This window comes from Desmodus rotundus, chromosome 10, assembly GCF_022682495.2.
Source record: "Desmodus rotundus isolate HL8 chromosome 10, HLdesRot8A.1, whole genome shotgun sequence".
Taxonomy (NCBI): Eukaryota; Metazoa; Chordata; class Mammalia; order Chiroptera; family Phyllostomidae; genus Desmodus; species Desmodus rotundus.
Genome location: NC_071396.1, coordinates 74920405 through 74943906, shown reverse-complemented (window position 1 = coordinate 74943906; position 23502 = coordinate 74920405). Strand labels below are relative to the sequence as shown.

Below are 23502 nucleotides of genomic sequence, written 5' to 3'. Positions count from 1 at the left end.
GAATTCTTTGTATATTTGGGGGTAACAACCATTGATCTGATATGTCTTTGTAAATATTTCCTCCCAGTCTGTGGTTTGTCTCCTCATGCTCTTGACATTGACTTATGCAGAGCAGAAGTTCTTAATTTTAATGAAGTCCAGCTTATCAATTCTTTCTTTCATGGATTGTACCTTGGTATTGAATCTAACAAGTCATCATACCCAAGGTCATCTGGATTTTCTCCTTTGTTATTCTAGGAATTTTATACTCTTGCATTTTACATTTAGGTCTGTGATTCATTTTGAGTTAAATTTTTGAAGAATGTAGGTTCTTTGTTTAGATCCTTTTTTTTTTTTTCCTGCACTTGGATGTTTCGTTGTTATAGCACCATTTTTTCAAAAATGTTGTCTCCACTGTATTGCTGTTGCTTCTTTTTCAAAGATCAGTTGACTGTATTTATGTGGGTCTGTTTCTGGGCTTTCTGTTCTATTGTTGATTGATTTGTTTCTTCTTTTTACCAATATCACATCATCTCAGTTACTGTAGCTTTATAGTAAGTCTTAATGTGAGATAGTGTCAGTCCTGTGACGTTGTTGTTCTCCTTCAATATTGTACTGACTATCCATCTCCTTTGCCTCTCCATATAAACTTTAGAATCAAATCTCTTGATAGCCACAAAATAACTTGTTATGAAATTGACTGGGATTGCATGGAATCTGCAGGTCAAATTGGGAAGAACTGACCTCTTGACGGTATTGTGTCACCCTATCTGATCTCATAAGTTTTTATTGGACTCAGGACTTTGTGTGTAGTAAAAGGACAGTAAAAACTGAAGTAGATAATCTCTTTCCCTCCCCCCAACAGTGTTTGTTTCCTTTTTCTGTTATCAGCTGTGGTAAGGGGCTGATCTCTTAGATCTAGGTAGGAATTGAGTTGGGTTGAAATTTTAGTTTTCCTATCCATCTTGTTTTTTTTTTATTGATTCTTTTTAAAAAAAAAATTATTTATTTTTTAGAGAGAGAGGAAGGGAAGGAAAGAAATATTGATGTGCGAGAGAAACATTGATTGGTTGCCTCTCACAGTCCCCCAAACAGGGGACCTTGCCCGCAACCCAGGCATGTACCCTGACTGGAATGGATCTGGCGGGCGACCTTTCAGTTTGCAGGCTGGCACTCAACCCACTGAACCATGCCAGGCAGGGCCATCTGGGTTTTTAATGTCTTGAGTTTGGGATCAAGCACCTCTTTTCAGTAGGAATTGAGGAACTAAAACTTCACAGGATGCAAATATCTCTCTACCTTCCAGCCCAACTTGGCAGATATCCCATGGTCGAGTGAATTGGTGGAGGATTACCTCTGTGTTTGGAGAAAACTGCCATGCCTGCTCATTTATGACCATTAGGAATTCGATTAGTTTTCCCTTGTACCAGAATAGGAGACTCCTCCTTGGTCTCTACCTATAGCATTACTGCTTTTTGCCCATGGTCCCAGATTTGGTCAGTGTATCTGCTCACCTAGGAATGGCGAGTTTATCTCTGGAAATCAGTCCATAGCTCTTGAGTGCCTTGAAAGTAAACAAGCCTTTCAATTTGTTGGTGGTTTCCTTGCTACAATAGGAACAGTGATCTTTTGTGATAGTCTTTATCCAAACTGGGAGTAGAACCCCCAAAGATGTTCTTTTTGAGAACATTTTTCAGTAATAGATTTGGAGGCTCTTTGGATATAGAGGTGGAGTGGAGTTTGGACCATGAGTTTTTTAAAATCATGAGCAATTTTGATGAGGTCAGTAGATTTGCTCACTATGCCCCAAATGACCTTGAGATGAGATTTACATCAAATAAAAATTTTTTATATACTAGGAAATTACTGCTACAAGTTGAAAAGTGCTTAATTGATGCATCCTAATACAGAGATATTTAGGTTTCCTTAGTATTTGAGAATGACAGGAGAGAAAAGAATCTCATAATTCCTCTTGTTTGACATTTTAGTAGGTTTGATCCAATATATCTTATGTGATATATTATTCCTATAGTAATAAATTTTGAAGTAATTACAGTAGTTCTCTTAACTGACACAATTGGGAGAGTGGCATCAATTAACTTTAAAAAACTGATTCAAGTGGAAACCCTATCAGAATACCCAACTAATGGTGGCTTTAAATCATAAGGCTATGTTTTCTTAACAAGAAGTATGTTGGTATGTAGTCTTAGTTAGGGTTGTTCTGTGCTGCCATTCAACTGTATTATTATGAAGCTGGCTATTTCTTATTCAGTGCTCTCCTCTTCTTAGTGTGTTGACTTTGTGGCTGCCAGCTATAACTTAATGGTCCTTAGAGTAGACTTCTGTAGTCCAAAAGCCATGTTTAGATTTAAAGCAGGAGGTTGGTTGGGATGAGTACTCTTTCAGACAGTGTCCTTCAAGTGACTTTTTCCTTATATCAGTAAAGGACAGCGTTTTTCTGAAGCTCTTGAAGCTCTTGTTTCATTTACCAGAACTGGGCCTAGTAGGCATCCTTAGCTGCAGGGAACTAGGAAAGCAAGAATCTGGCAAAAACAAATATGATTGGTTTATGGCAGTGGTTCTCAAGGTAGGGCAATGGGATGTTTGTCACAATTTCTGTTAGGGAGCATAGGGAGAATATTGGTGACATTTAGTGAGCAGGGGCTAAGGGTGCTAAACATTTTGAAATGCATGTGACAGTTCAAAGAAGATAGAATGTCTAACCTAAAAAGTCAGTAATAGCTGTTACTAAACACTGGCTTCTTGTTTAGACTAACATTAATTTACTGTTGAGAATGTACATATTACCACCCAAACAAAATGGGGCAGAAAAAAAGGGGGGGGGGATGGCTGTGGGACAGGCAAAGGGCAGTGTCTTTTATATGGTCACTACATAGTTTAAACATTGTGTTATAACTTGAATCATACAAATGTATATTAAATGTAATTAATGTGTGGAAACTGTTTCTTTGATTATGGATCCCCTGATTAATTTAGCTTTTTTTTTTCTCATGTAAATAAATCACACAGCCATCTTCTACGATGTACTTAAAAAGAAATAGAGCAAGAATGTAGACATTGCAAAATCTGAGAATCTGGGAACAGAATAATTCTTATTATAGTTCTGATTTTTTAAAGAGAGAGACTGTTTTGATTTTTCCAGAGTATTCTTTTTTTTTTTAAGATTTTATTTATTTATTTTTAGAGGGGAAGGGAGAGAGGAAGAGAGGGAGAGAGACATTAATGTGTGGTTGCCTCTTGCATACCTCCCACCCCCACCCAGGGATGTGGCCCACAACCCTGCATGTGCCCTGACTAGGAACCGAACCTGCCACCCTCTGGTTTCCAGGCTGGCACTCAATCCACTAAGCCATACTAACCAGGGCCTGATTTTTCCGAGCATATTCTACCAGTTTCACTAAAAGAACTATCTTTGCATGCACTTTATTTTTTCAGCTTAGATAGTATTTGAATATATCATTTAGTTAAAAGAATAAATTGTTGTAAACAAGTCCAGGAACAAACAAATGACTCTTGGTGATTTTATCACTAAGTTGTGGAACAGCAGAGTAATTTATTGGTCGTGAGTTGTTTGGTGTTTCTGTTACCCAGAGGAAAGTGAGCATTAGTTAATCCAGCAAGTTGGTTAGGTGGAAAACGTTTCAGAATGTTACTGCCATATATTAAAATATCTAATAGCACAAACTGAGCTCTAGACTTTTTTCCTGAATGGTGAATTGGGTTGCTTTAATAAAGACCAGATTTCATCACTTCTCTTTCTTTTAGATTTTTTGTTTTTCTTAAGCAGAAGCTATTAAGAACAAAACATATTATGTGTCTCTTATGAAAATCTATTCCTTAGGATTTAGGTTTTTCTCAGGGAATGGTGAGATAATCATTAAATAATACATACAGGATGTTTGAAGGATGGAAAAATAACTTGAAAAATACATGTTACTCTCTTAATCATGCTTATTGAGTTCCTTCCAAAGTAATTTTTAAAATTGCATTTTAGTATCATATCTTTAATTATGAAAAGGCATTACTGAAAAAATTTTATTATATATTATTGTATTACCTGCAAGAAAGAACATTTAAATACTGTTAACATTTTTTTAAAGGGCATTTGACCTTCAAACCTACTTGTTGAGAAAATTTATTTTCACATTCTTTTCCTTAAACGTTTTTAATTTATGTGAATTAAAGGGGGTAGCCTTCAAGTTTTTTATTCTTTAACTTGTCTTTTTTAAAAAAAATGTATAAAAGCAGTATATGCACCTGGAAGTGATGACTTAACCATTATTGTAAGGTATAAAATGAAAAAAACCTCATTTCCCCTACCCTGTTTCCAGTCCCCTTGTTCTGTGGTTAATCACTTCTGTCTGTTTTCAACATAACTAAATAAATCAAGCTATGCATGCATAGCTTTCCTCCCAATTTTTATTAGTTATATTTTTATGTTTAGTTTGGTGGTTGCCTTTAATATTTATAAATGACATTTGACTCCTGTATGCTTGCATTCTTGCCCTCTCTTCCTACAAATTTCTCACTTGTAACTAAGTATTTTAAGTGTTCTGTAAGTATTAACTTATTTAATTCACTGTAACCCAGTGGTATAGTTTTCTTTCTTTTATTGGTTGTAAAACTAAGGTACAGGTAGTTTATATTCCTGGTTTTATAAAATACAGGCTTTAGTCCTTCAAGCATGCTTTTCAAAAATAAATTTTTATTGGATACTTAATTTATGCTATAAATTTGAGTTTTAGTGTGTCAAATCCTGTGTGCTTCTGGAACTTGTGGTCTGTATAGTATGTCTAATTTTATTTCTGGATGGTCTGATCATTGCAAAACTCCAGATCCCTGTAGTTTTCACTAATTTTGGATCAGAGAGAATAGTCCTAGGATATAGGATTTACCAAACACTTTTACTGGAGGAATCAAATTTTTAAGGGTTCTAGCTTCTGTTCATTCTGTTTAAATATTGCAGAGAACCAATAAAATGAAAGAGGTCTTGCTATCATAGCATACCTAAAAATGGAAGTCCATAAAGCACCTTTAGAATTGAGTCAGATATGCCTAAAATATAATTTAAAGGAGTTATATTGAATGAAAAAAAATACTCTGCCAGGGGATGTTTGTTTTTCTGAATATATTCCTTGAAATTATGAAAAATTAAAGAAGTTTGTTTTTAGTGGTTAAGTCATTCAAGATGGGAAACTATAATCTGGAAATACTGTAGGATAATAAATACATGTAACAAATTTGAAGGCTAACTTCAGATAGCATTGTTCTTAATTATTCTTTTTTAAAGAATTTTATTTTTCCATTACAGTTTACATTCATTATTTTATATTAGTTTCAGGTATACAGCATCGCAGTTAGAGTTAATTTTTCTTAAATAGATTGATTAATTTATATCATTCATGCCTTGTTGACTGAATATGAATCAATATCTAAGATATTTTTATAGTTTTTTTAATTCCCAGAGGGGTTTTTGCTGGGGGGGGGGGGCTGTAAATAAATTACACAAATTAATTCATTTTATAGCTAGACAAAATAATGAGAATACAAGTGACATTAATTAAGGGCTTCCTGTGTACCAGGGGCTGATTTAAGCATTTACCTATATTAAATACCTCTTAATTCTTTTAGCAAATCATGAAGTATTTTCAATTAATTTATAAATGAACAGGCAGGAAGGATATGTATTTTTCCTAAAGTCATATAGCTAGTAAGTAATGGAGTTGGCTCCTTGGGTAATAAACTAGGTTTTTACTATTTTATTTAAATTTCAACAAAATCTATTGTGTGTACAATATAATTTAGCTCATAGAAATAAATTGATCACAATCACTTTTAGACTAAAGTCCTCTCAAGTAAAATTCTTTTGAATTTTTAAAAGTAGTACCAAGGTTTTGAGTAACAGTTGACACATTTTAGAGTATTGCACTTATAATTGGAAATTAAAACCCAAGTTATGACATATTTTTCCCACTGTACATCTGGCCTAAATACATCTTCATTAGGTTCAACTATAGTTACGAAATTTGCCTATCTAAAGCCTTGCTTGATTTCTGTCTTTTTCACCCAGGCATTCGTAGCCCTCTGCATTATATAGTTTTTGTCTGTCCTTCTAAATGTATTTCTCATAATTATAAATTTTTTTCTCTCTAAGCAAAATTGATCCACTCACTGTTTTGTGCAAGACTCATAATATTCTGCCTCTGTTTTAGTTTATAGATAGCATTTTGAGTACTACCTATTTCTCTATTAGATTTGTAAGATTCTTAACCTTAGTGTGGCATAATATAAAAGAATATGAACATAATTGAATAAGGAAGATGTGGGTTTTTTGTCTTTCAGTGAGCTACTTATTCATGATATGACCATAGGAAGTAATCTAACTTTTATCACTTTAATTTTTTAAAAATGTGTAAAAAAGTAATGTCTCCAGGGGTAATTTTTCTAGGCTCACTTATTCAAATGTTTGTTAACTATGTTCATACTAGGGTTTTTTAAAAATTATTATTAAAATGATAAATTTTTTCCTTTATGTAAAAGCACAGGTTAGTGCAAGGGACAAGATAAGTAAACCTATTTAAATTGTATAGAAAATGCTAAAATAGTTATATATATATAAACTGTCTGATCATATAGAGCAAGGATATTTGACAAAGATTAGAAAAGTGAAGTTAACACCTGAATAGAGTCAGAAAAGAAAATAGGAATTCCCTTGTGACTAGAAGGGTATAAAGCAAAGGCATATTGGGCCAGAGAAATAGTTTGTGCAAAAGTTGTATTTTAAGTATTTCATCATGACCTGTGACAGTAATCATGTGTTGGGAAAGCTTCTGGAGAGGAAGCTTGAAGAGGTAGGTGGGGGCCTGATGTTCAGTAAACTTGTAAGAAATGAGGTATGGAAGATTTAAAAACCTACAGGAAAGTGCTTAGTTACCATAATGGTAATAATAGGAGCTGTTATTTATTGGGTACATTTTATTGTGCTAGGCACTGTGCTTAATATTTTATAGTGTTTTCTCAGCTTCTCAATAATTTTGTGTTGTAGTTGTTTTTATATCCATTTTTAGGTGAGGAAACCAGTGTTTAGGGAGGTTAAATAATTGGTCCAGTGCAACACAGCTAGTAGGTAGTAGAGTCTGGATTTGAATTTAGGTCTGTCTTTCTGATTTTTTTAAAGTACTTTTTACCTTTTATGCTACTGCCTAGATCAGTGGTGTCACACATGGCAGGTGCTTGGTACATATGTATTTCTTGAATTGACTGAATTTTTCCATCTAATTTTCATCTAATTACTTGATGTTTTCAACACTTTAAAGTTTAGTAAAGGTCACACTGACTAGAAACACATTTTTATCGTTATTGTTAATTCAAGATTATTTTTGCAAAGAAATGTCTAAACATGCACTTAGCTGGTTGGGATAGTTAAATATAATACTTTCATTATACCATTTTATTAAAGTAAAAAAATAGTTAATACAATATGCTAAAAGGAAAAGAAAATTACTCAGATAACTTCTATTTGTTTTGATGTAATATCCTTGATGATCTTTAAAAATATTCATAAATATAAATATTTACATTAAAATCCATTTCAACAAAATAAATTTCAGGAGTCTATAGTTTGTTTCTCTTATGCAATTTTTCTGCCTTCTGCCTTGGATAATGTCAAATAGAGCTGGTGACTGAATTTTGAATGAGCTAATTTTAATTTACTTCTGTTTCTGAAGACTTACAATTTTAAAAAGATACATTTTTTAAAATATTTCAACATACAACAGCTGTTAGACTTACTGTTGAACTAAAATGTCTGTTTTTCAAATTCCTTTAGTAATTATTTTTAAGTAAAAATGTTGTTGAAATACAACATGTAAAGAAAAGTACACAAATAATGAATGCACAGCTTAGTGGCATACTTTGACAGAGTGAACACGCTCCTAACAAGAAACATTACTAGCATCTCAGAAGCCCCTTTTGTGCCCCCATTGAAGTCACTGCTTTTCCCTACCTCAGATCTAGCTACTTTGCTAACTAGATTCATTTTGTGTTTATTTTTTACTTATAAATAAATAATATTTGAGCAAGCCTTGGGCCATTGGCAGTTTTGATGATAGGTGATTTAAATTTTTCAAAATCAAGTTGAATACAATGCACAAACACAGCAAACCGCCCCCCCCCCACAATGTACTCGTTGTCCAGCGTGTGCACATACAGCGTGTACTCATCGCCCAGCTTCAACAATTAATTCAGGACTGTCTTCCCAATTATTTTGAAGTGAACCTCAGTTATCACATTATCATTTTAGTAGATATTTTGAAAAATGTATTCTAAAAGATGAAAAGATTACCCTTTTATCATAAAATGATTTAAATAATATATCCACACCTTTAAAAATCAGCTAATCACTTACTATCAAATATTCCCTCAGTGTTTGAAACACCTTAAGTGTAATTTTCTATACTGTTCATACATTGCATTGGTTGGTATATCTCTTAAGTCTTTTAATCTAAAGGTTATTCCCTTATGTCTTTTTTTTTCTTGTAATATTTGCTAGTAATTATTTTTAAAAGCTGGCTTGTTCATTTTATTTCTCAGGGTATACTTTCATGGCTGTTCTCATTCAACCTTTTATGATAGTGATTAGTATGAACTTTTAAAATTGGTATAATTTACATACACTTAAACTCTCAGATTTTAAATGGTTGATTAATTATACACATCAATGTATCTACCACTCAACATATTTTGTTTTCAATTGTTATCTTTTTTAAATGGAAAAAGAGGAGAAATCCCTTCCATTCTTTAGACTCTTAAGTTCAGAGTAACTGTAACAGCATGGAACAAAAAATAATCATTGATTGTTTTTAGAACTATAAAGATTTCTGCTTTGCAGCTGCCAATAGGTGAATTAATAAAATTGGGGCTTGGAAAATACTAGTAGCTAGCAGAGGAATATGTGTAACATATTAGAACTAAAGGTGAGAAGTGTAAATGCACTGCATTGGAATTTATATCTTTACCAAAAGCTGTGGCTGTGTGGTTACTCCCTGCTTGAATTATATGTACTTTTCCCTGCAACTTCCATCTCTGTTTCAATTTCAAGAAGTAAACTTCATATCTAAATCAGGGGTCCTCAACCCCCCGGGCCATGGACCAGTACCTGTCTGCAGCCTGTTAGGCACCAGGCCACTATCAAAGCTTGCCTCAGCTCTGCCTCCTGTTCTCCCCTTCCCCCCACTGCCACTCCTGTCCTGAAAAATTGTCTTCCACGAAAGTGGTCCTTGGTGCAAAAAAAAAGAGTTGGGACCGCTGCTCTAAACTTTCTGAAGTCAGGAAGATCATGTGGTTATTGACCCCAGGAAAGAGTTAACTGGCATATAAATGTCTTGAGTAATGTTATTTTATAGACATTAGCCATCTTGGTTACTTCATCTTTTTTTTTGGTCCACAATTTTAATTTATGATTGCATTTAACTGTAGGGACTTTATTAATTAACTTGTATTTTTTCTTAGATTAGTGTATTGACCTTAGTTTGATACCAGTAGGAAGGTAGAATGGAAGTTACTAAGATTTCCTGAGTGTCTTCTGTGTGAAGGATCATCAGTACACAGTGATGGAGGTGATCTGAACTAAGTGACAGGAGGTGATGACAGCCATTTTGTACATAGCCTAGTTCAGAAAAGAGAAGGAGAGGTCCAGCAGTTTGCCCAAGGCCATATAGCTAGTGACTACAAAGTATAGGAATTTAAATCTTGAATTTTTACTCCAGAACTCTTAAAAAATGTTTTCACAAAAATATGCTGCCTTCGTGAATATTAGAACCCTAAATAAGCAGTAGTAACTTCCCTTTGTAATTCTTGCTTCTTATATGTACATGAAAAAACAATCTTAAAACAAAATTATGTCAGATCCAATTGTGATAAAATTTTCTCTATGAACATGCATGTCTCAGGGTATTTTAAGAGAAAATTTTGTACTAAAAAGTCAGTAAAGCAAGATAATTTGTCCCTGTGGTGCAGTATAATGACATTGGACCAGTATTTTTGTTTTTAAAGATAGTAGGAAAATAGCTTATCAAATAATTCAGTTCAAGAAGTATTACTTTCTTATAAGTTGGGGTTACTTAAATTTCCTATTCTTGAATTTGTAGTTTAACATTTAGAATGAAAAAATCTCTGTTTTCATTTTATGGAAAATAGATTTATTTTAAAAGATTTTCCCAAAATAACATATTAACGTAAATTTGTTTTTAAAGAGATGATATTTTTTATGCCTTTCAAAAATTACTTACCTATATTTAGGTTTAGTTGTGATTTAGATTTAGTTTCTAATTTGAAAAAAAATGACTTCGACAGCTATATTGCTGCTCCTTTCTCTTTTAAAGTCTTGGAACACTTTTAATCACCTGAATTTCACTTTATCTTTGGATGTTTTATTTTTTAAAGAAATTCTGACTTTAAATACTTTAATTCAAATTGTTACATATATCAAGCTTGTTACTGGACTTTTTGTCCCAGCTAAGATTCTCCCCCTCTCCCAAAATAATCATTTTGAATTTTTCTAAGAAAATCAACCTTCTTTCAGACTTTCCGTATTATTAAAAAAAAAAGTATAGTTGCCTCTTCTTGGTTTCATTGAGCTTTTATATTCTTAAAAGAAACATTTCAGAAAGATGATGGTTCTCTCTAATAGAAGTACATATTGCTTCTTGAAAGGCTTTTTTATGTAAAGTTGTTTGGGTAAGACAACTGGAACAACCAGTTAATAAGCTCATTCCTTCTGTGCTTATTATTAACCTCAAAGCTCCTAGTTTTAACCTCTGGTTCAGTCCCATCTTACTAGATTTAAGTGGCTTTTGTTTTGTTTTTTTTTTCATGCAGGTTCTGCTCATTAATCACCACGAGTGTGGATCTGAAGAAGAGTTTATTACCTCTCTTTTTTTGAGTATGTTTAACTTCAGATACACACAACGTAGCCTCTCCTTCCCTATTAGATTCTTAGAAGGTAGTTATATTTTTATAGTCTCATTCTTGTGACTTTGATAGTTGTGATCAATAAGAATAAACACTTACTCCTTACATGTTGGACTACTGCATGCAAATCAGTTCATTTAAAACCTCCTGGAGGTCTTTGGCATGCTAGACATAAAACCATGAGTGTTTGTCTGTGGAGGTAACCATGTTACAAAGAAATTTTAGAGTTTATTTCTTTTATCAACAAAGTAGGAGAGTTATCCTTTAGGTGCTGGGAACCACTGACATTAAGGGGCTTGCTTTTGGTGTGTGATTTTCAAAGTTAATTAAATGGGAAATGATAAATGAGAAATATTCCTGTGGTATGTCTGAGTGAGTAGTTTAAAGAAATTAGCTTGCATTGTACCAATTTTTGTATGCTTAACAAAATAGTGGATTTATGTTGTTATTAGTTAAACATTAATGAGCATATTTTTTTCATGTTTGCAATTTTTAGATATATCAAAACATTGATATATTTTTCTTCTTATACTCAATGAACATGATAAATGAAATGTACACAAAATCCTTTTTTTTTTTTTTTTTTAAATCTAGGGCTGGAAAAAAGAAAGAATTCTGGCTGAATATCCAGATGGCAGGATAATAATGGTTCTTCCTGAAGACCCAAAGTATGCCCTGAAAAAGGTAAATTTCTAGTGAATTTCATGTAGAATAGATAAAATAATTTTGCAGCTAATTTTAAAAGAATAACACATTGCTAGCATAGTACAGTTTAAACACCAATTTTGAAAACAAATAAGCATTTAAGGAATACAACTCAACTGAAAAATCGTGCTTAAACTTCGTAGTATATCTAGCACATGTGAAATGAATTTTAGTGACTTAATTACTGTTTCATATCAGTAATTTGAGTGATGGTGTAGAAAGTATGCTAGTTAATTAATAATGTCACATAAATGATTATAAACAAGGATTAAAATTTGACTCATAATAATTTAGAAAATTAAAATGAATGTGAAGTTTCATTCTGAGAATAAATTTCTAAATGGAAAGTTATTACAGAAGGGGATCTAGTAGTATGGGCCTTAGTAATCCTGAAATTAGGCATGAGATAGTCATATAATGTTAAGAGGGGAAAAAACAAGATATATTCTGATTTATTCAGAAAACTTAAAGAAAATCCTCCCATCTAGTGTGAGCCAAGTTTTTGTGCAACTTAGAATTCTGTACTTAAGGGTTCAGTGAAATGAACCAGAGACATAATTAAATCTGGAGCCATTTTATTATATAGAGTATCTTATAAGTCAGGAAACCAGAGGATAAACTTATTTTTAAATAATATGTTTTTCTTCAGTCTCCAGAAGCTTTTTAAGAATTGCCTCATAATGTAAAGCAATGAATTCAGTCATTTTTCTGAAAAACTTAATTACACTTAGAATGTATCCAAAATGTGTAGAAATAGAAGGAAAATAATACACTTCTTTTTAGGTTAGCAATTGGACCTCTTTAAATTTAGGAATAATTCACCTGAAGGGAGCTTGAAGGGAAACACTTGGAACTATTATTTGAATATTTAGCTAACGTTCTACTTAAAATTTATTCTGTGATTCCTGACTTTTTAGGTAACACTGTATATATGACTGGATAATCCCAGATGCCCAAATAAGCTTCCATACTACTGCTGCCTAATAAGTATGGACTAGCGTTTAGAATGGCACGTAAACATGCCACCTCTCTTGTATTTGAAACATTGATCCTTGTACAAAAACAAAGGCTTGCTGAATTAATGTTGGCTTAGTGATTGACTCAATGAAAATTAAATTATGGAATTGTTGGAATTCTAACTATGATCATTTGGAAACACACAGTTGGAGTTTGCTAAACCACTATATGCAGCGTCCAGACTTTTCTGATATTAGTAAGAATCCTCAGTAAAGGCTGAGTGCCTCATTGTAGCCCCTCAGGGCAAAATCTTAACCTACAATTCAGTATGTTACTAGTTTGTAACCAATAATAGCATAAAAGTTAAAGTCTTGGGTATTGTGAGTCATTTGCCTTAGCAATCAAATCGGGAGTAGTATTATGGGATACCGTTTCAGGAACAGGAGGATTTGAGTTTTCATCATTGAATAAGGGGTATATTATGTGGTATTCTGCATGTCAGAGGTATGAATACTTAACTCTCTTAGGGATGATTTGCATTTTAAATTTGGTAACACAAAATCCTAGATATTTGCAGATTATTTTGTAACCAGGGAAGGAACTAAAGTTTAAGTGCCAATAAAAATCTTGACTTTGAGTGCCTACAAAAGTTTGAGCTTATCATTGACTTTGATTACAATTCTAGGAAGTAAACTAGAAGAAGCACAATTTGCCATATTAATATTAGTGATGCAAATTTCTGTTTCTTAGTTTTTCTAGATATCCAATATCTGACAGGGAAAGTTACTTAATTTTGAATTTTATTACTTCCAAATGTAAAGTGAGGAACCATAGGCCTTCAAGAGATGTTGGATTTAAGTGAGATAATGTTTATAAAGCACTTTGCATAATGTCTGGCCTATATAAATGGTTGATAAGGAGTAAATGTGTTTCTTTCCTCTGTGCCTACTTCCATTTTACTGATGAGAGTACTAGTTATGGCTTGGGGACAAAAGTGGCTTCCTGGCTAATTGTCCAGTGAAGTTTTCTCTGTGATGTTTCTAATAGGAAGCCCTAATAGGTTTTTTGGGTTTTTTTGTTTGTTTGTTTGTTTTTTTAAGAGAGGGGAAGGAAGGAGAAAGAGAGGGAGAGAAACATTAGTGTGTGGTTGCCTCTTGCCCCAGGGGGACCCGGCCCCTCAGGCATGTGCCTTAGACTGGGAATTGAACCAGCAACCCTTTGGTTACCAGACCAGCACTAAGTCTACTGAGCCACACCAGCCAGGGCATGAAGCCCTAATGTTCTTATTGCCTGTTGTAGGACCTCTCACTTCTCCTGCTCCCCAGACTGTTGGGCTTAGATAGCATCACCCTATAGTACTTCCCTCGTTTTGCAAATTGGTCCGCAGGGCTTGAAAAGGTATCGGTAGTACAGTCATTCAAAAGAACTTACTAGAGGATGTCCTACTTGGAATGATATACTCAACTTACTGAATTGAAATTGTATATTATTACATATACACAATGCTTTTATTATTAAAACAATATTGTTCTTTATTTGGCAGGTTGATGAAATTAGAGAGATGGTTGATAATGATTTAGGTTTCCAACAGGCTCCACTAATGTGCTATTCCAGAACTAAAACACTTCTTTTTATTTCCAATGACAAAAAAGTAGTTGGCTGCCTAATTGCAGAACATATCCAATGGGTAAGTGATTTTTAGAGTGTTCATATGTAGTTTGGCATTTGAAGAATTTACTGTGCAATATTAAATAACATAATCCTAGTAAATTTGTCAACATTTTACGTAAAGAAGGCTGTGAATGCAAGAATTCTGTGTGTAATTCTTTACTACAATAAAGCTGTAATTTCTGTGGGAATTAGCTTCTCAAGTCAGTATGTGAGATAAAAGTTCTATAAATCAAAAGTAGTGTTAAATTTTATTTAGGAAGTTTCTATGTTGGATGCTAAGATAATGTCTGTCTCAATTAGTCTCTTCAGCATTGAAATAAATAAAAGGTTGCCAAACTATAGCCTTAAAAAAATTTAGCCTGTTTTTGTAAATAAACTTTTATTGTAACACAGCCATATCCATTTGTTTACATATTGTCTATGGTTTCTCTCCCACTATAAAGAATGAGTTAAGTAGTTGCAATAGAGACAAAGTGGGTTGCAAAGCCTAAAATACTTATTTTCTGGCCTTTTATTACGAGTTGCCCACCTCCAGAATAGGTCACCACTTCTTTGGTTGTGCTCTAGATGAGTAGTTGGCTTGTATTTAGGATACAAATTGAACAAAAAAACAAACAATAGAATCACAGTAAAAGGAATAGATATGTTCACATTATAAGAGTTAAGTAGTAACAGACCAAGTTAAGAGAACAGAAGATTCTAAACTCCTGAATTATGCTCACTTTGCGGCATACCCCATTTGACTTCTGTCTTCTTTCAACTGAGTTCTTCTTGCTGATGAATTCAGTGCACATTGGATTTGACCTCTGTTCACTTGGTGTCTTTTAGTATACTAATAGTTTGCATGTAAATGAAATCATGAAATGATTTCATCATGAAATTTTCCAATAAGGTAAAAAATCAAAATAAGTCTATGTGAGTTAATTTATGTGAAGCTACTTTTTTAAAAAGAAAATTCAGCCTGAAATTGTGTAGTTTTATGAATCTTGCTATTTATAATAACAAAAGTGATTTAAATCAATAGCTTATAGTGTAGTTTGGGGATATAAATGTGATATAAAATGACTAACTCATGAGTTTGCCATATTGAACTTGAGTGAATTTTACATATTGCATAACCCTTGGGTTTTTTTCCATTCAGCCTAGTTCCAAAAATGACTTGTAGAAGTATTTATACAAGAAGATAGCTATGTCATGCTTGCTTTTTATGTTGTTGTTGTAATTTTATTGTCCAGTTGTTTTAAGTTTTAATACTATGTCCCATCTGAAGTTTGGCTGAGTTCTTTTTGCATCTAAACTGGTGGAGAAGATATGTTTTTTACAGCACTTAATTTTTTTTTAGACCAAAATTAAACAAATTTTATTTAAATACAAGTCCTCTGTTTTAGAACTTTTGTGATAAAAAACATCAGAGGATAAGGATGACAAAGATGCAAATTGATGCATCTTTGCAAATTGCTTAAAGATGCAATTTGTTAAAATTAGACAAATTGTATGATTTTAAATTTCTGTTCCTTCTCTCTCCAGTGAGATTAACAAAGTTGAGTCCATTTCAAAATGTATTTGAAACTCTACTCCTTAGACTTTTCAGGAAATCAAACATTATTACCTCTTAAAATTTTGTGAAGCCATTTTTATTCATAAGGGAAATTACCGGCTTCTCTTTCTCTCTCCTTTTGGCCTCCAGTGTTAGTATCATTTAGTTGTCACTGCCTTAAATTATATCAATACAATATGTAGTTTAGGTTAGAAATAAATTTAGATTTGGATTAACAATAGACTCCATGTAAAACACTTAATTTTTTTAAGGAGATGGGAGTGTGAGGAAAGGACCTTTCTAAATTCTTGATTTCTCTGCCATCCCTGTTCCTAGTTCCCACACAGTTATGAACCCTAGAACTGTGGCAGCAATCACAGAAACAGTTGTTATGACTGCTGAGTTCTTAGTATGTACTTTTGCTTGTCCTTAGAATGTAGGAGGTAGAGAAAACTAACATCAGTTCCTGTACAGCAGCCCTGATGGCAAGGTGTTTTATATGTATTTATATGTATACAGGTAAGGAACCCAAAACTTAATTAACTTCCTCTCATGGTCACATTACTAAGTATGTAATTTAGAACAGAATGTAGACCCAGATCTATTTCCTAAAATGAGAGTGAACGTATAAATGGTCCCCATAAGTTTCTTAAGAAGCCAGACAAATGTGTTGACCTCCTCAATAAGGTCAGTACTAGAAAATTGCTAAGTACTAGTCCCACTTTAAAATTCTTTCCCATTTTGATACCTGTAGGGCTACAGAGTCATTGAAGAGAAGCTTCCAATTATCAGGTCAGAAGAAGAAAAAGTCAGATTTGAAAGACAAAAAGCCTGGTGCTGTTCAACATTGCCAGAGCCTGCAATCTGTGGGATCAGTCGAATATGGGTATTCAGCATGATGCGTCGGAAGAAAATTGCTTCTCGCATGATTGAATGCCTAAGGTAACTTGAATCCTTCAAATCCATTTCAGTAGTTTAGGATTTAAACAGTTATAAAAACTGGTACTTAATCTTAAATGTATAACCTCTATTTAAATGAATTTAAATTTGCATAAAATTGTCAGTGTATTGGATCTGTTAATACTTTTTATATGAAGTTAATCTGAGGGGGGAAGAAAGCAGTGTTTGTTAAATATCATTAAACCATTTAAAATTATTCTTTAAAAAATTACTTATTTGTAACTGATTAAGCCAAAATAACCCACTTATTTCAAATTGTGTTTACTATAGAATTTTATTTATTTATTTATATTTTTACTGATTATGCTATTACAGTTTTCCCAATTTTTCCCCCTCTGTCCCCCCTCTGCGCTGCTCCCCAACCCTCCAGCATTCCCCCCCCCCCTTAGTCCACATCCATGGGTTTTACATGTAAGTTCTTTGAGTCCTCTGTTTCCCATACCATTTTTTATCTCTTCTCTGCCTGCCTTATGCCTACTAACCATGCTTCTTCTTTCCCGTACCTTTTCCCCTCTATTCCTCCCTTCCCCTCCCCACTGAAATTCCTCTGTGTGATGTCCATTTCTCTGAATCTGTTCCTGTTCTGGTTGTTTGCTTGGTTTTTGTTTTCATTGTTTTTCTTTTCTTTTAGGTTCATTTGTTGATAGTTGTGAGTTTGTTGTCATTTTACCGTTCATATTTTTGATCTTCTTTTTCTTAGACAAGTTCCTTTAACATTTCATATAATAAGGGCTTGGTGATGAGGAACTCCTTTAACTTGACCTTATCTGGGAAGCGCTTTATCTGCCTTTCAATTCTACGTGAAAGCTTTGCTGGATAGAGCCATCCTGGATGTAGGTCCTTTCCTTTCATGACTTCAAATACTTCTTTCCAGCCCCTTCTTGCCTGCAAGGTTTCTTTTGAGAAATCAGCTGATAGTGTGATGAGAACTCCTTTGTACGTAACTGTTTCCTTTTCTCTTGCAGCTTTTAAGATTTTCTCTTTATCTTTAATATTGGGTAACTTAATGATGACGTGCCTTGGTGTGTTCCTCTTTGGGTCCAACTTCTTCAGACTCTCCGGGCTTCCTGGACTTCCTAGAAGTCTATTTCTTTCACCAGATTGGGGGAGTTTTCCTTCATTATTTGTTGAAATAAGTTTTCAATTTCTTGGTCTTTCTCTTCTCCTTCTGGCACCCTTATAATTCGGATATTAGAACGTTTCAGGTTGTCCCAGAGGTTTGAAAGACTCTCTCCATTTTTTTTGGATTCTTGTTTCTTCATTCTGTTCCAGTTGGATGTTTATTTCTTCCTTCTGTTCCAAATCGTTGCTTTGAGTCCTGGTTTCCTTCTGTTACTGTTGGTTCCCTGAACATTCTGCTTTATTTCACTTTGGGTATCTTTCATTTGTTTTTTCATTTTTCAACCAAGCTCAATCAGATCTCTGAGCGTTTTGATTACCAGGGCTTTAAATTCTCCATCAGATAGGTTGGTGATCTCATTGCTTAAGTTCTCTTTCTGAGGTTATGCTCTGTTCTTTCATTTGGGCCATATTTCTTTGTCTTGACATGGCCGATAGGTTGTAAGGGGGTAGGGCCTTAGGTATTCCTGTGGGCAGGGCAACCCTCTGTGCTGCGCTGCAGTGCTGCCTGTGGTGGAGGGGCCAGAGAGGGAACCCTTCCGCTAGCCTGCTCCTCTCCAGTGCACTTTTCAATGGACTGTAGGACTCTCCAACTTTCCAGTGAGACTGGGAGCTTCCCGTACCACTTCTCCTGCCGCGTCAACCCCAGCTATAGCCCACCTCTGAGTCCCCTTAAATCTGCCCCTCTCTCACAGCCGGAGGAGCTCAGCAGCTAGCCCTGCCCCGAAGGTGGTGGTTTTTTCTGAGTTGGCCCACAGGGTCCAGTGCCTTATTGGTCTGGTTGTTCTGATTGATTTTTTCTTTAATTCCTTTGTTGTTGGAGTTCCATGCAGTTTGATTTTCTGGCGCTTTTGGTTGTTCATTGATTTCAGATTGGTTGTTATCCTTCTTTTGGTTGTGGGAGGAAGCAAAGGGTCTCTACCTACACCTCCATCTTGGCCGGAACTCCCCTCTACTGTTGGAGAATTTTAAAGATAACCAAATAAATGTGAGAAGTATCCTGGGAACTTAGCTTTTAGGAAAAATTGCCTTAATTTAGTAATAATATTTGTAAATTATCTAAACCTTTTATTTTTCTTTTGCTTTTATCACTTGATTTTTTTAAATCAAAGGTACTAAAGACTCAAATTGCATGTTTTGTTTTTTGTTCTTTAAAGTACCATTGCTAAGGGATTAATGGATAGGTTAAAATTAATCATGCAAATGAGGTTAGTCTCTTGTTTTTGTTTATTCATAGGGTCCCTGTCTAATATCTGTAGGTATAGCTTTCAAAATAATCCATGATTGTTTTAAGTAAGATCCTAAGGAATCTTAGAGCCTTAATGTGTTTCTGGTTATCGCCCCTTTATTTTGTCACTGAGAAGTGAGAAGGGCTCAGATCTATCTATCCTTTTCATGACAAGAAGCAAGTCTGTTTTGAGCTCTTTAAGAACTAAACCCACGTTTCAGTTATACACCAATCATAAGATTGTTCTACTTGGTGAAGACATAAAAGAGTGTAGCCACTGTATTTATTCTGTGATAGTGAGATTGACACCATAAGCTTCCTGTTCAAGCACATAGTTTTTATTTTTTTCATTTATTGATCCTTTTATGTACCCAGCTCACCTAGTTAAGATTACATTATGGCCCTGGCCAGTGCGGCTCATTGGGTTGGAGCATCATCCCATAACTGAAAGGTGTGGACTCGATTCCTGGTCGGGGCAATCCCCTATCTGGGTGTGGGCATGTGAGACCCTGGTCCAGGCATGTATGGGAGGCAACTGGTTGATGCTTCTCCCTCGCATCAATATTTCCCTCTCTCCCTTCCTCTCTTTCTAAAAGCAGTGAAAAAAAAAAATCCTCGGGTGAGGATTAAAAAAAAAAAAGACTACATCATGAAAATGCTACTTAAATAATCTGTTTCCTGGCTAAATTAAAACATTTTTTAAGTGACATTTTATTGAGATATACTTAACATAGCAAATAAAATTCATCTTTTTAAAATATATAATTAAATGGGCTTAGTATATTTAGAACGCTGTGCAGCTCTCACCCATTTATATCTAGGAAATGTTCATCATTCCTTCAGAAAATTCCATGCCCATTAACAGTCACTCCCCATTTCCCTCTTTCCCACCTGTTGACAACTGCTAATCCACTTTTTGTCTCAATGGATTTGCTTATTTGGAACATTTCATATGAATGGATATCAATGACGTATGACCTTTTGTGACTAGTGTCTTTCACTTAGCATTGTAGAATGTATTCATGTGCATCATTCCTTTTTTAAAAAAATACTTTACTTATTTTTAGACAGAGGGAAAGGGAGGGAGAAAGAGGGAGAGAAATATCAATGTGTGGTTGCCTCTCCTGCACCCCCTACTGGGGACCTGGCCTGCAACCCAGGCATGTGCCCTGACTGGGAATCGAACTGGAGACCCTTTGGTTGCAGGCCAGTGTTCAATCCACTGAGTCACACTAGCCAGGGTGCATCATTCCTTTTTTATTGCCAAGTAATATTCTACTGTGTAGCTGTTATTCATTTATTTATTTATTCATTCATTCATTAGTTGAACTATTTCCACCTAGGGTTATTTCCACCTTTCAGAAATTATGAGTAATAATACTATGAACATTCATGTACAAATTTTTGCGTAGAAATTTTTATTTCCCTTTGTAAATAGATAAATATTTGCATATTCTTATTTCTCTTGGTATATTATATACCTAGCAGTAGAATTGTTGGGCCATATGGTAACTGTATACTATTTTGAGAAATAGCCAACTGTTTTCCAAAGTGGCTACTCTATTCTACAATTCCACAAGCAATGTATGAGAGTCTAATTTCTCCACATCCTTACCTCCACTTGTTATTGTCTTTTTAATTTTAGCCATCCTAGTAGGTTTGAAGTGGCATTTCATTGTGGTTTTGCTTTTACATTTCCTTAATGGCTTTGATGTTGAGAATCTTTTCATGTGCTTTTTGGCCATTTATATATCTTACTAGAGAAATGCCTATTCAAATCCTATGTCCATTTTTAAATTGGTTTCTTTTTGTTGTTGAGTTTTACTAGTTCTTTATATATATTCTGGAGACAAGTCTCTTACCAGATATATGATATACAGATATTTTCCACAATTTCATGGTTGTCTTTTCATCTTCTTGGTTTCTTTTGAAGCACAAAAGTTTTAAATTTTGAACTCTAAATTAATATTGTCACTTGTGATTTTTAGTGTCATATTTAAGAAGTCATTTCCTAATCCATGGCCACAAAGATTGATTGCCTGTATTTCCTTCCAAGAGTTTATAATTTTAGTTCTTACATTTAGATCTTTGATCCATTTTAACTTTTTATGTATGATGTGAGGTAGGATCCAACGTCATTCTTTTGCATGTGGATATCTGATTGTCCCAGCACCGATTTTTAAAAAGACTTTTTTTTTTCTGTTGAATGGTCTTGGCCTTTGTCAAAATCATTGACTGTAAATGTGAAGGTTAGTGTTGGGACTCACATTTCTATTCCATTGCTCTATTTTTATTTCAATAGCACACTGTTTGGAACCCTTGAATGGAATTCTTGAATGTAGCTTTGTCGTATGTTTTAAATAAGGAAGTGTGAGTTCTCTGACTTTGTTCTTTTTCAAGTTCTTTTGACTATTTGGTGACTCTTGCATTTCCATATGAATTTTAGGACTAGCTTATCAATCTCTGCAAAGAAGCCAGCTTTAGATCAGTTTGGGGAGTAATGCCATTTTAATATTAAGTCTTCCAATTCGTAAACATGGGATGTTGTTTCTATATAAATCTCCTTTGATTTCTTTCAGCAGCATTTTATAATTTTCATTTTACAGGTCTTATGCTTCTTTTGTTGAATTTAATCTTAAGTATTCCTTTGATGTTATTAAAAGTGAATGTGTTTTCAATTTTGCTTTTGGATTATTCATCGAGTATATAGAAATACAAGCAATTTCTTAAAATACTGATCTTGTGTCCTGTAATCTTGCAGAGCTCATTTTTAATTAGACCCAATAGTTTTTTTTTAATTCCTTAAGATTTTGGAAACGCAAGATCATGTCATCTCTAAAAAGATAGTTGTACTTTTTCCCTTTCAGTCTGGTTGCTTTTTATTTCTTTTCTTTGTCTAATTGCCCTGGCTACAATCTGCAGTACTTTATTTTGAATAGTAGAGGTGTATGCAGAAAGAGTCTTACTTTGTTCCTAATCTATGGGGATAATTTTCAGTTTTTCACCATTAACTTTGGTGTTTCTTGCTGCTCTTTATCAGTTTAAGGAAGTTTCTTCTACTTAGGGTGGTTGAATATTTCTATCACGAAAAGGTGTTGGGTAAATGTTTTTAAAACCATTGTTTTCATAAAATTTTTTTACCTCAAATTTATAATATTTTAGATGGATAATTATTTTCAACAGTTTTCAGAATATGCAACATCACCTAAAGTCTTTCTAGCCAAATTGTATTTGACAGGTTTTTCTAATTTTAATGAATAAAAATACTAATTTATTTTATCCTTCCACTTCCCCACCCCTCTTTTTATTTTTAAATAGGAGTAACTTTATATATGGCTCATATTTGAGTAAAGAAGAAATTGCTTTCTCAGATCCCACTCCTGATGGAAAATTGTTTGCAACACAATACTGTGGCACTGGACAGTTTCTGGTATATAATTTTATTAATGGACAAAATAGCACCTAAAGCAAATTCTTGCCTACAGTACTGGGAGACATCTACTGAAGAATGGATTGGTTGCTGACTTTAACCAGGAACTAGGGCCATTTTTGTTACAAAGAACTCAGGACTGGCAACAACCATAAGGTTGTTCCATTTTCATAAAATTGGAAACAATGCAGTAATAGCTTATTATTGTTTTGTTTTTTAAAGAAGATATTTTATTATCTTTTACAGAAATTTATGATTAATGTATTTTACCTATAGTTATTTAGACATGTTTACATGCAGCAGATAATTGTTCATAGTGGACTGAAAACTAATGCAAGGACTATGGTCTCAGTGATAAGTATATTTTGAAGTTCTTAATATGGGAATATACCAGTGTAGTTAGGTACTGTATTTTTTTTTTATATTGATCTGCTGATACCAGTTACAGTTTTAAAGATAGTATTTTTACTAAGTGGAAACCAGTGTTTTAGAGCTATGACTCAAGAGGGTGCGGTATTATGTGTTTAGAAATTCAAAGCTAATTCTGAAGGGCCTGAAATAGACTTTTTAAAAAAAATTCTCACCCAAGGATTTAAAACATCGACTGGCTGCCTTCTGTACATGCCCTGACCAGGGGGTCAAACCCGCAACGCAACCTTTGAGTGCACAGGATGACGCTCCAACCAGCTGAGCCACCCGGCCAAGGCCAAAATATACTTTGATGGAGCCCCACCGAAAAGCAAAGTTCCAGATAAAGCGGAGATAATTCGGAATGTTGAGCTTTTCCTTCCATTTCTCTCCTTCCTGTTCTTTATAGCAGGAAGAAGTGGAAGGCGATAAAGAATTTAGTCTTTCCTTCTTGAAGATCTATAAATGACTAGAATTAGGAAGGTACCCTCTAAAGTTTATTATTCTTTCATTCTG

At 34.0% G+C, this 23502-nt stretch overlaps 1 protein-coding gene across 6 annotated transcripts in view; it reads left to right on the top strand.

Moving 5' to 3' along the window:
- ESCO1 (establishment of sister chromatid cohesion N-acetyltransferase 1) overlaps window positions 1-23276 on the top strand; it is a 66347-nt gene extending 43071 nt beyond the window's left edge. For 5 of the 6 annotated variants that reach the window (XM_024580684.4, XM_024580686.4, XM_045187630.3 and 2 more), the window contains 4 exons: window positions 11566-11655; window positions 14177-14320; window positions 16596-16783; window positions 22467-23276. In XM_024580684.4, coding sequence (XP_024436452.1) covers window positions 11566-11655; window positions 14177-14320; window positions 16596-16783; window positions 22467-22614 — 570 coding nt within the window. In that variant the 3' untranslated portion in view covers window positions 22615-23276. Of the gene's footprint in view, window positions 1-10878; window positions 11003-11565; window positions 11656-14176; window positions 14321-16595; window positions 16784-22466 lie in introns of those variants that run through there. The other variant, XR_006653959.2, reaches the window with a different exon arrangement.
- The last annotated feature ends 226 nt before the right edge of the window (window positions 23277-23502 follow it).